At 38.3% G+C, this 12,295-nt stretch overlaps 1 protein-coding gene across 1 annotated transcript in view; it reads left to right on the top strand.

The window, feature by feature from the left end:
* LOC146148721 (dynein axonemal heavy chain 3-like) overlaps positions 1 to 12,295 on the top strand; it is a 109,592-nt gene that overhangs the window by 16,611 nt on the left and 80,686 nt on the right. The window contains exons 27-32 of the mRNA XM_083386481.1: positions 248 to 420; positions 719 to 947; positions 1,868 to 2,020; positions 2,410 to 2,551; positions 2,873 to 3,071; positions 4,636 to 4,864. Coding sequence (XP_083242607.1) covers positions 248 to 420; positions 719 to 947; positions 1,868 to 2,020; positions 2,410 to 2,551; positions 2,873 to 3,071; positions 4,636 to 4,864 — 1,125 coding nt within the window. The remainder of the gene's footprint in view (positions 1 to 247; positions 421 to 718; positions 948 to 1,867; positions 2,021 to 2,409; positions 2,552 to 2,872; positions 3,072 to 4,635; positions 4,865 to 12,295) is intronic.

Genomic DNA, 12,295 nt, shown 5'->3' on the forward strand with positions numbered 1-12,295 from the left:
CAGACACACTTTTTATCATCCATAAAACACCTTGACTTTGCGACAAAATATCACGTTTGGGTCTGAAATCGACAAAATATTATGTTTGCGTATCTGGATTCAATTCAAGGAAGAACTGTGGCCTCTACAAACTAGCAATTTCGTTAGGTTAAAATAAAGTTAAAATTTGACAAAAATAAAGTAAAAATAATGTTTTTTAGGTTAAAATAAAAATGGCCCTAGTAATAACACATGTGGAAATTTGTAGGTTGACGCGTACTACAAGGCGATCATGAAGCGAGCTGCTGAGGAAACAAAGGCAATGGTTGTTCTTTCACAACCTTCAATGCTCGAAAAGCTCAAGCAGTCGCAATCTCTACTGGAAAACATACAGAAGGGCCTCAACGAATATCTAGAACAAAAGCGAATCTTCTTTCCGAGGTAAAATCGGTTTGAGTGCGAAATGGTGACTGACAATTGTCTAGTAGTGTACAATACCTGTAGCACATCAGATCGCGATTTGCTATTGACTCGGCCACTTGCATTATTTGCGTATATTTTTTAAATATTAAAAATGGAAAATAGCAAACTAATTTTTTGTGTTGTTGAATTAAACTGTCGTATAAAGTGACACTATGAATTGAAAAAACGCACATTTAATTTCGACATTTTGCCAGTCGTTTGTTGCACTATCCTTAAGATCAATTTGACTCGTTAAATTTGCAACGTTCGTGCCAAGGTTTTTTTTCCTGTCCAACGACGAGTTACTGGAGATCCTGTCGGAGACGAAAGATCCCCTAAGGGTGCAGCCCCACCTGAAGAAGTGCTTCGAGGGTATCGCGAGGTTGGTATTCACCGACGACAAGGAAATTGTTGCGATGCAGTCGGCCGAAGATGAGACTGTCGACCTAACTAACGTCATTAAGCCTTCCGACGCGCGCGGACTCGTTGAAAAATGGCTCGTTGAGGTCAGTTGCTAAATCAATGATAAAATGCGATTTGTATTATTGCGTTGCTAGCATTTTTTAATTTTTTTTAATTAAATTTGGCCGTTTTTGAGTTAGCATTTTGGCCATGTGCAGTTAATGGCTTTTTCATTCCTGTGTGATTTTTTTAATTTCACACAGCAATGGTGTCATACATTGCACTCGGCACCCTCGTCGATAGCTAACGGACAGGTTAATTTGTTCGAAAAAGATTTTGTAGTATAATACGTTGCTTGGTCGTCTCAAATAAAGAAAGCTGAATATACGTCCACCAAACTATATTGGCAAAGCCACTCCTTTTTGCTGTACTTTGACAGGTCTAGGGAAGTGGCGCCGGCCAGGGATGCTGGGGCAATGAGATAGATCGTAATTAAAATGGGACTTTAACGAAGACGCAGAAACGGACCGTGTTTGGTTGAAAAACCTTCTGCATTTATATTATGAAACTAACCGACTCAATAAATTGTTCAGTAGTTCATATATTTCATATGGTACCGGTACCTGTTAAATTCCCACCCATTTTTACAGGCCAACATATAAAGATAAAAGTTTGAGCAGAACTTGTACGAGACCATGTTTCGTATAGTAATGGCGATTAGTCATGCTTTCACTTAGTCCAGTGTTTTTCAACCTGGGCCGCCCTTTGATTTGCTTGGTTAGACGACTGCAGCATTGCGCAAAGCCATAGAAATATATGGCTCATATTAATCACATTTAAGTTCAATAATACTATTTGATTTCTGTGTTTTGTTTACTTTAAGCTTACAAAACTGCGGTAAAGAGAATTGGATCGCTATAGCTTCGCTGTTATACTGTTCGCTTAGTAGTTAAGTCGCCGCACACAAAGTTTTACAAACCAAAATGTTGAGAAACCCTGTCTTACAGAATTGCATTTATTTTAGGTCGAATCTGAAATGAAGCTTAGCATACAAGAGTCGATGCAACATGCTGTCGAATCTTATCCACAAATTCCGTTCAAGCACTGGTGTTTGAGTTGGCCTGGACAGGTCATCCTCGCTGCAAGCTGCATTTACTGGACGGCAGAGGTCACACAGGTACCTAACTGAAAACTAACAGTGGTTTTAAAAGTAACCTAGAAAAATGTTGTGAACGTTTAAACGTGCGATTTATTTCGTTTTCACCTGGACATCGCAAGTCTTTTGGGTGTCCGAGCTTTTTATGGCTTTCTTTTCCTGTGTGAATTTTTAGTCTCGCACAGCAAGAGAAGCCGTTACTTGCTCAACCCGCTATCAGCTGTTGATGTCTTTACAAATAAATTATCGCGCGATAATGTTTTTTCTGATTTATTGCGCCTTATTAATTCACGACACAATCAAACAACAAAAAGTTCCCATATGTTCGTTATGTTTGATTGTAAAACACGTGTTGTAAAATGATAGCCAACCACATTGCTATTGAAGTTGACAGGTTTCCTCTCACTTAGGCAATAAGGGAAGAAGGAGGCCTGAAGCGATACTTGCAAGTTTGTAGTCTGCATATTGATGACATCATCCAACTGGTTCGAGGCAAATTAAGTAAAATGAATCGTGTTACTCTGGGCGCTCTTGTCACAATTGACGTACATGGTGAGCAGCATTTAATATGTGTTTTTTTATGTTTGCAAAAAATCTTTGAATTTAAATAAAAAAGTTGGGATAAGTTTCTGTTATTTTGTGTTATTTTCTACTGTTGACCCTCTGCGCACGTTAATTTGATGTAATGGTCGACTTTGTTGCCTGATTTGCGCGAGTAATTACAGGCAGAGATAAATCTGCAGAATTTTGGACAAATTTTTATTTTAACTTGTCTATTGGTCAACACTATAATGCTGCCTTTCTCAACGTTTATTTGTATCAGTAAAAGTACGTTGCACTATGTATTATATATTTATGATTGGTGTTCTCTAGCCCGGGATGTTGTCGCACAATTGGCTAAAGGCGGAGTGAGCGATGTTAGAGATTTCAACTGGATTGCCCAAATGCGATATTATTGGGAAGACGGCTCTGTTATGGTTCGCATGATATCGACAACCGTTCCCTATGATTATGAATACCTTGGGAACACTGGAAGACTGGTTATAACACCCTTAACTGAACGATGCTACAGGTATACCCATTGTTTTCCCAATTGTACACCAATTTGATAAATGTGTTCAATCAGGCCTGAGAACCAACTTAAGCAAAAGCAAAAGCTTTATAATAGATTACACAATGTAATTTAGGGAAATCATATCAGTAGCAGTAATACAGTTGCTTTATTTACTATTTTCGGTGGGTATGACTATTTTAATTTAGTACATCAAAAATATGTCCTGATAGAAATGATACATTGGTTTAAACTGCTGCGTTTTCAATATACTGTATTTTGGTAGGAAAAGTAATAAAACTATTGAGATAACGAGCAGGGGCGTATCCAGGAATCCAAAAAAGGGGGAGTCCCGAATTTTTAACTTAGGGAATTCCCCGGTGTTTCGTCTGACGTTACTAACGTCATAAAATAGTGACGGATATGACGACATAAAATAGCGATTGTAATTACGTCATAAATAATAAAAAAATCAGTATTAACAGCCAATTAATTACGTTCAGCAAAAGCGAACCTTTACACGCAAAGCGAACACGTGCGTCGTCGACACTCCTGCCAGGTAAACCGCTTAGTGTGCAATGATTAAGTTCAGGAGAAAAACAAAAACAAGACCGTGAAATATATGTGATTGATTTTGGTAGGTAGATCTATGTACGGGACTATGCTAAATTACAAGCACCTCTTTCGCTACCTGCAATACTAAGCGAAGATCGTTTTTCGCGGGTGTTATTCCATTAGCGCGACATCTGCGCTGAGCTGTTTGCCAAGTCAGCTAAAATACATATAAAACTACTTTGAAGAAACGCCACTTCTATAGTTAATCTAGTTGTGTGTTTTTAACTTTTTTAAGTGCACACCTGACGAGCGAAGCGAGCGCCATTTTTTTAGTATAATGGCATTTTATTTAAATTTCTCGCAAGTTTTTATTACATTGCCGAAAATAAAAAAATTAAAAAAAAAAGTTAAAAAATATTTGTCTAATATTTTTGAATAAGTTTTCCGTTTGTCCGTGACGCACTTGGCATCCTTCCGCGGCACAACGGTAGAGAAGCGCGATCCAGTTCAAAAGACCGCTACAAAACGTGAACAAACCGAACGCAGTAAGACCATTCGCGCAAAGCGCGAACATTTTTCGCACTTACGTAGTTAAAATAGTCTAAAAGTATTTAAAATTACCTTGTGTATTGTTTGTCGGCGGGCCCGATGAATTACAGAGACCGCTTCCGCTTGGTTTATTGTTCTTAATTGTCGAACACACACTTGCTGATCAGCCAACCCGAACGAATAACGAAAGGCGAAAGAGAAAATATATCCTGCGTTTAAGGTCGACCAAACAAGAAACGATTTTGATTTTGGTTTCGCATTAGCTTAAGACGCGTGACCCAATTACATTAAAAAAACACGCAGCTTTGGACGGTGAGTGAGTTGAACCCTGACAAAAACGAACAAACAACTATAATCACTTACGAAAAGGGGGATCCGAACCCCCAACCCCCCCTGGATACGCCACGGATAACGAGTAGGTTTAGGAAGCCTTAATAGTTAAACAGTCAATCTGTACGGTATTAACAAAAACATGATGCAGGACTTTGATGGGAGCCTTACAACTGAACCTTGGCGGTGCGCCAGAAGGCCCAGCGGGAACCGGCAAAACCGAAACGTGCAAAGATCTCGCCAAAGCTGTCGCAAAACAGTGTGTCGTGTTTAATTGTTCGGACGGCCTGGACTACAAAGCTATGGGAAAGTTCTTTAAAGGATTGGCACAATCTGGAGCCTGGGCTTGCTTTGACGAGTTTAACCGGATAGACTTGGAGGTAAGATTTGTTTTGTTCTTTTGGTGTCACTGGGGTTTTATTTGGATGAAGGCGTTTTAGTTGTGTTTGCCTCTTATCGATATTGTTGTTGTAGCTTATTTGACGCCACATATCGTTTTATCATCTAGCGTAAAGTAGGTATAACATATAATGCAAATATCGTAAATGTTGGGAGATTTGTGTACAGATATCTGATTGTCTTTTAGCACGAAATCACTTTGATTTGACAAAGTAAATTCTTCTGACGAGGCGATAGTGTACATATAAAGTTAAACAGTTTATATTTTTTAGTTTCCATAAACAGGCATGTTCGGTAGCTGTATTTTTGTGTAGTAACACTTAGCTAAATTATCGGTTTCCAGCCGATATTATCGAATTAACTTACACAAGTTGTTAAGGCATTCGCTTCTTTTAGTTACAGCTGCGGTACAAATGTTTTCGTTTTTTTCTTAATTCACTTCTTAAGTTTAAAGAACACCCGCATAAACATTTTCCTGGGGGTCGTAGGATACTGCATCGTTGTACACAGAAGGAAGGTCTTCAAGGGTGTCATTGTAAGCTGTTTCTTCCGGCATGGGTTCGTCCGTTATTATTTCAACCGACATGTGTCTCTGTGCTACTTGCGTGTGAGATTCTGTCGGGCGTTGTTCGCCAGACCCGGATTCGATGTTGTTAATATATGGCGACGAGCTGTTACTCTTTATCTGGCGATTCATCACCTGCGAGTTTATCAAAACGAGACAATGTAAAATTCTAGCAAATATTAATAGTTATTTCTTGTGAATGGATTACTGCAATGAAAAGGTAATTACGACGAAACGTTCCAGTCTATGATTTATTTATCGAATTATTTATTTTACACACCATGTTAGCGAATGCTTGCCTAAAGTGCGAGAGACGCTGTTCAATTATAGTTAGATTTTGTTGCAAACCTCGTACTCATCGACCAAGTCGTTGTCATGTGGTGCTGGTGGCGGTGGGAGGGTGAGTGTATCCAGCGCGCTGTGTTCCGTTATTGTGGAGAATTGAGGTCTGCGTGAGGAGCCGCGAACTGAAACCACGCCCTGGGCACGGAGCGACGTCGCGCGACTGAATGCCTCTGGACGTTCGACTCGCTGAAAATTGCGCCCTGACTTTGACTTCGCCTTTTTGTGGATAACTCGTTCCGTTTCCTTGTTGACGGGATTGATCGTCGAGTAGCAGATGTTGCTGGTAACCGACGACTGAGTGCTGCTTCTTTCCCGACTCTCGCCTGAAGAACCTAAGCAACGCTTGCTTGAGTAATGCTTTAACAAAACAATCTATACGGCTAGATTTTTTCTTGAAGAACCTAAGCAACGCTTGCTTAAGCATTACTTTAACAAAACAATCTAATCGGACAGATTTCTTTCTTGAAGAACCTAAGCAACGCTTGCTTGAGTAATGCTTTAACAAAACAATCTAATCGGACAGATTTCTTTCTTGAAGAACCTAAGCAACGCTTGCTTGAGTAATGCTTTAACAAAACAATCTAGTCGGAAAGATTTATTTCTTTGAATTACCCTTATAGATATATTCATTGGTAAAGGCTTAGACTCACCATCGCCTCACAGAGTTTTCTATGTAAGCGGTTTACCTGATGAAACGGAGCCGTGACTGGACAAAGGGTTGGTTGACGACGCATTGCTGCTTCTTTGTCGATTGGTCCCCCTCCTATATGTGAACACAAACAACGCGGTTGTTTAGTCAGGTGATACGTCTATTTTGTCGTGATTTAATATTATCGACACCAGGATATGATGGAGAAAGCTACGTCATCCGAACAACGATTGAAACAGACTTAACGACTTAGTCATATACGAGTGTCTGGGGGGATATGACGTTTAACAATGTAACTCGCCTGACAGCAACATTGCTTTCGTATGTTGGGGAGATTATGTTGTGCATTGATATGTAGGACTCCAATGAATTTATGCTTTCGCCTGAAAAATAACGTATGTGGCCATTTACTTACGTTGTCGCAGCAAACTATTTTAAGAAAATATACCGTTTGCATGTCGCCGAGGCCCATGGTTTATCTCCTCGTATTCATCTTCTGGCGAAAAAGCATCTGTAACATGAAGGAAGGCTACGTTTAATAAACATAGCGCTTATATTTATGTCAGGGATGTTTATTGCAATTGTTCCTTTGCGTTTCCAGTCAAGTCATTTAAAATAAAATATCAAACCAGAAATTTAAAACGCAGTTGGTTTGATACCTTGTTTTTGCTTGGGTTGTACGGTGGTGCTTTTGGTTCGGTTTTGCTCAACATGTTTCCTTTCTGACAAATTAATAACAAGTTAAATGCTTAAAACATGCGATATTTACAAACATGAAACTATTAACAGCTTTGTTTGCTCACCAAAAGGCGCTGGGTGTTTTTTTACCCATGTTCCCGTTGGAGTTCTGTTAGCCAACCTCTCGCTTGGGTCAACATATTGGTTTTGTTTTCGTGACAATGTCGAAGAATCAGACGTTGTAGTGGTGCCTGAATTTCTAAAACGCCGATAAGGTTTTGTCGAAGCGTCAAGTAAAAGCTTAGAGCGAATGAAAATATTTTAAAAACGTACAGTCTACACGAATCGTTATGAATTTACTTTTTTGGTGGTTTGTATAACTTAATTTTATTGTTAAGCTGCCTGTGTAACTAACTTGTTTGTGGCTTCGAGGGCTTATTTTTACGATTGTAATAAACCGTACCTTCCACTTGAGGCGCCATCGCTACCCGATGTGTTGGCTGCCAATATAGTTCTAGTCCGTCTGTTGTTTCTGGAGAGTTGAATGCTGTAAAGTCCTGTTCCATCATCGCTTTTCCTTTTACGTTTTACCACCGCAAGCAATACTAACACCAGCACAACAAGGCCCAATACACATCCACACGTTCCAAGCGCAATTGCCAAGTACGCTAGAACATCAAGTAGCAAAAAATGATGTATGTACATCGGCCGAGAACAATTTTAGTTTATGTGTATAAACTAAATATTAGGAAAATGTTTATTATTTTGATTCCTTTTTTCCGTTTTAAACAATTGATTTGCTTTATCATTTTTTTAAATATTTATGTAAATATATTTCAAGATACCTGACCTAATACACATAGTTGTCCAGGCTAGATATAGAAAGCAGTTTTAACAAACAAATGTTGAGGTAAACATGATACGCCTATGTCAAAAATTTGCAACACAGCCTGCTGGTATTGTTATGAGATATTGGTATTCTTTCGTTCACGTTGTAGGTTAATTGTGTTATTTATTAGATAGACCTATCTTTTAGGATGGTGTTTGGTTACGTACATGCGTTATGTTGTTCAAATTGTTCGTTAGTGTTTCCAGTTCCTTGATGTGTTGTTAGGAGTAATTCCGTGACAGTGTTTGTTGCATTCTCGATCACAGTCGACGTCAAGGCTGCCGTTGTTTGACAAGCATTGGTTGATGCGTTGTGAGAAATACACTTGCGCTGTCTGCTTTCTGCAGATAATTTTAGTAAGATTTAATAAAAACGATTGCATAAAGTATTGGCGATGTAAAAGTGTTAGTTATTAATAACATTGTTTATTTACCAGTTTTTTCGTTAATGCACGAGCAGGTTTGAGTAGTTTTCCAATTCGACCAATCCGTGCACTCGTGTGCAATGTTTTCGCAAGTTTTATTTATGATTTCTTGTTGAGTAAAGCTAAAAAACATTAAAAATATAAAAGCTATTAATAAAGTTAGAAACTAAGATGATTTTTTTACTTACTTTCCTACAAGAGAAGAATTCCCTGTACAGCCGCTGCTGTTGCCTCCATTGACACAAGAATTTGCTTCTGTTGTCTCAAACTTGCATTCTCTGTGTGTGATTTTAAAACGACCATAAGAAAACTGTCATTTGATAATTATTTTTTTATAGTTTTTTTCTTATTTGACCAAGTTAAAGTGAAATGCCTTAAAAGGTAAAAGGTCATGTTACTAAATAAAAAAATACAATTTGTTATGTATTTATTTTTGTTTTTGGCATTTAACTTCAGTATAGTTGGTTACGTAGCTGTATACATATTAGGTGCATAAATCATACCGATACGTTTAAAAACACATGTATTACCGATGTCGGGTGAGGAAATTGTTTCCTTGACAATTTGCTTCCTCGCACGGCGACCATGAACCCCAGGAACTGCAACAAGGTTGAGTATTGCAAGTTTCGTTTTTGGTACGATTCGTCGATAATCTGTTGACTGTAAATCACGATTTGGTTTAAATCAAGTCTCGACTTTGGCATCGTATAACAAAAAAAATTTGACGGACCAAGGCCATACGCAGAATGGAAATGAAGGCACCCAACCAATTTATGTATTGTTATTCATATAACGTCAAACAATAGGCCCTTTGTAGAGGCCTACATCATGTAGATTGTGACTGACAAAGAATTTTTTTTAGGGTTGAAGTGACGCATAAAACAAGTAAACTTAGGAAACCAAAATCTTTCGATGTCGTGCAAAACTATGAAACTAAACCCCTAGTTTAATAGATTCAAGGGGATAGCTTAATAAAAAATAATCAGTTTTGAAAATAATAAACATTGCAACATTTTTTTACCGTTGGCAATGATTTTTCAACCGAAACACCTGTAAAATTTAGTTTGACTTGTATCGTAGACTACCCAACATTGAAAATTTTAATATTTTTTTTAATTGTGTTTTTGTAATGAAAATTTAAATCAATTGCTGTATTTTTTAAAACCACAGATATAGAATGCACACGTCCTATATATATATATATATATATATACACTTATATATTTAGAAGCATTTTATTATCGCAATTGGGTTTGAAAGAAAAATAATTGTTACGGATCGTTCCGGCTAACTTTCACCGCTGGATTGTGGTTCGTAGTGTTTAGGCATATGCGCTGAAATAACTATACGACTCACCATCACATAAGACGCTAGGTTGTCCACCGTGAGAACAATTTGAAGAGAGATATCTCACTCCATTGCCACAGTGACGTGAACACGACATTGTGCTGGCCCATTCGCTCCAGGTTGGACAAGGAATAAGATTGCACAACCTATCAGTATGGTGTATGATTTCTTCTGCCGTAATGTTACCATTTGTTCCTGGGCAGTTGTAGCTATACGTTGCAAATAGTGTAGCTGTATATAAAATAGTTTAGTTGTTAGCGCCCTAATAAGAAATATATGTGTTCCACAACTGTGATTTAGCCCTTCTGGAGCTGCTTTTTTACCAACGATTACGACTTACGTATCATTAGTACACCAAAAGCCATCGCAGACAATCCAAATCTGACAATCAATGATGCAAGTACCTTTCATTGAATGATATGGTACTGTAGATCCCCTTCAATATGAAGTAGCTTGTACTAACAGAATATAACAACCATTGGCGTAGGGTTGTTTCTAGCCTCGCTCCCCTCGGAGCCTGTGATAGTTTAGTTGGGGGGAGGGCGACGGCCCCGGTTTGGCCGGAGGTTCTGAGTTCTGCACTCAGGCTGGTTGTTTTTCTAGCCTGGCTTGCTTGCATCATTGATCCACAGATTCGGTGAGTCTGCGATGGCATTTGGTTCACCCTACTACGAGTTACAGACTTATAGTATAAATACTGGTACACCTACAGCAACCCTTCGTGCAATGAAATAAAGGTTAAGTTGAAAGGTTGTTTAAATCTTGTTCTGGCCGTTTAGGACTTATTCTGAAGAGTATAGGTAATATTCCAATTGTATTCTATTAGTCATTAAGGTCTTATTTTGACTAACAATTTTTAAAGGCAAAGAGATTCTTTAAATCATTCCAAAAAAAGAATCATGACAAAAAGATGGAAATTTGTGTATTACGGCAATACTCGGGTAAACAAATTTCCAAGGAACGCTTTAAAATCAAATTAGGAACAAAGTTTACTTATAACCAGTGGTAAAAGTGATATTTTCTTGCCAGAGGACATGCAAATTTTCAGAGATGACCATACAAAGTTACGTCATTAAGTGACGACATAAAAAGCAACCTCAAAAACCTGCTATCCCTGCTCGATCTCGTGCGTAAACAAATATGCAACAGCAACCTGCTTTTGTATCTGGAATTTTGCTTATGCTATTGGACTATCCTGGTTTATTGGGTTAAATTGCCGAAAAATATTTAGCAACAGCACAACAACCAGTTAAAAAGTGAAAAATGCACATTTCAAAACTGACATTAAACCAAATTCGGCAACAGGAACATTTTTTCGAAAACCCTTACAAGAAAAAAAAGATTGTTGGCGTTACACTTGTTGCTTACGGCTAACCTTACGTATTACGTCACAATGCCCTAAAATTGGCGTGTCATTTACTGCGTGCGTTAAATCAGGGTATTGTACATTAAAAATAAACACGCGTGTTTTTGTGCGGCTGAGAAACCAAGCTAAAAGCGAAATTGATAACTAACACTTCTAGGTCGGCTGAAAAGCGCCGAAGTATATTCCAAAATAGCGGGTACAGTACAGTATTGTGTCCGTGACAGTTTGTTTTTTCAGCAGGGTTAGGGTATCTTTACAAAGTTTAACTTACGAAATAGGGTTTAATGGCGTCTCCCAAGAGGAGTAAAAAAACAAATTTCGAACTGATACGGCAGCAAACTGTAGATTGTTAGGGTGGAATAGCATATGGTGGCATATTTTCCATGATCCCTTTGATGGGTTTGCTGAATATAAACTTTATTTTAGTTATGTAAATGGGTTAAATACAGGCTGTAGAGCAGGGTTTCTTAAATTTTTTTACCGCGGATCCCTAAAATTATTTTTGCATCGCGTGGACCATGGTAGGCGAGAAATAGTCAAAAATGACGTCACATTACAAATAGACTTTCAGAAATATGCTGAAGATTTAAGTAAAATGGAGTCTAAATACATTCAGTGCAACAAACGTTTTATTTTTTACTAAACTCTTTATGAAAAATTGATTATTTGCTAAATATGCATCAATATTTCAATTTGCCTTTATAGACCGACCCCTAAAGTTAGTTCACGGACCCCCAAGGTGTCCATGGACCCCAGTTTAAGAACCCCTGCTGTAGAGTCTGAGCCGGAGTCGGACTCGGGTTTGTTTTAAACCGACTGCGCAGCCCTGGTTGCCAGTGCAAAACCAAACATGCAAAAATGTTGGCACGCGAGTTGTTAATATTTTAAAATTATTCATAAACTGGCACCTTGTATATGAAAGGTTGCCGACCCCTGACCATAGTTAAATTTAGCGAAAAATGTACTCTGGGCGTTAATAGCCTTGTGCTCCATGGATCCGCCCGTGTAATGCATTAGTTAACCAAGTGTATGAAACCTAACTGATAACAAGGTATTGGCTCGCCCTTGACTTGAAAGCCTTTTTTGCGTCATTTGTAGGCGACTGAGTATGTTACTATGAAAAAATATGTTTTCGCATCTATGCTAAAA

This window comes from Ascidiella aspersa, chromosome 4 (assembly GCF_963924565.1).
Source record: "Ascidiella aspersa chromosome 4, kaAscAspe10.2, whole genome shotgun sequence".
Taxonomy (NCBI): Eukaryota; Metazoa; Chordata; class Ascidiacea; order Phlebobranchia; family Ascidiidae; genus Ascidiella; species Ascidiella aspersa.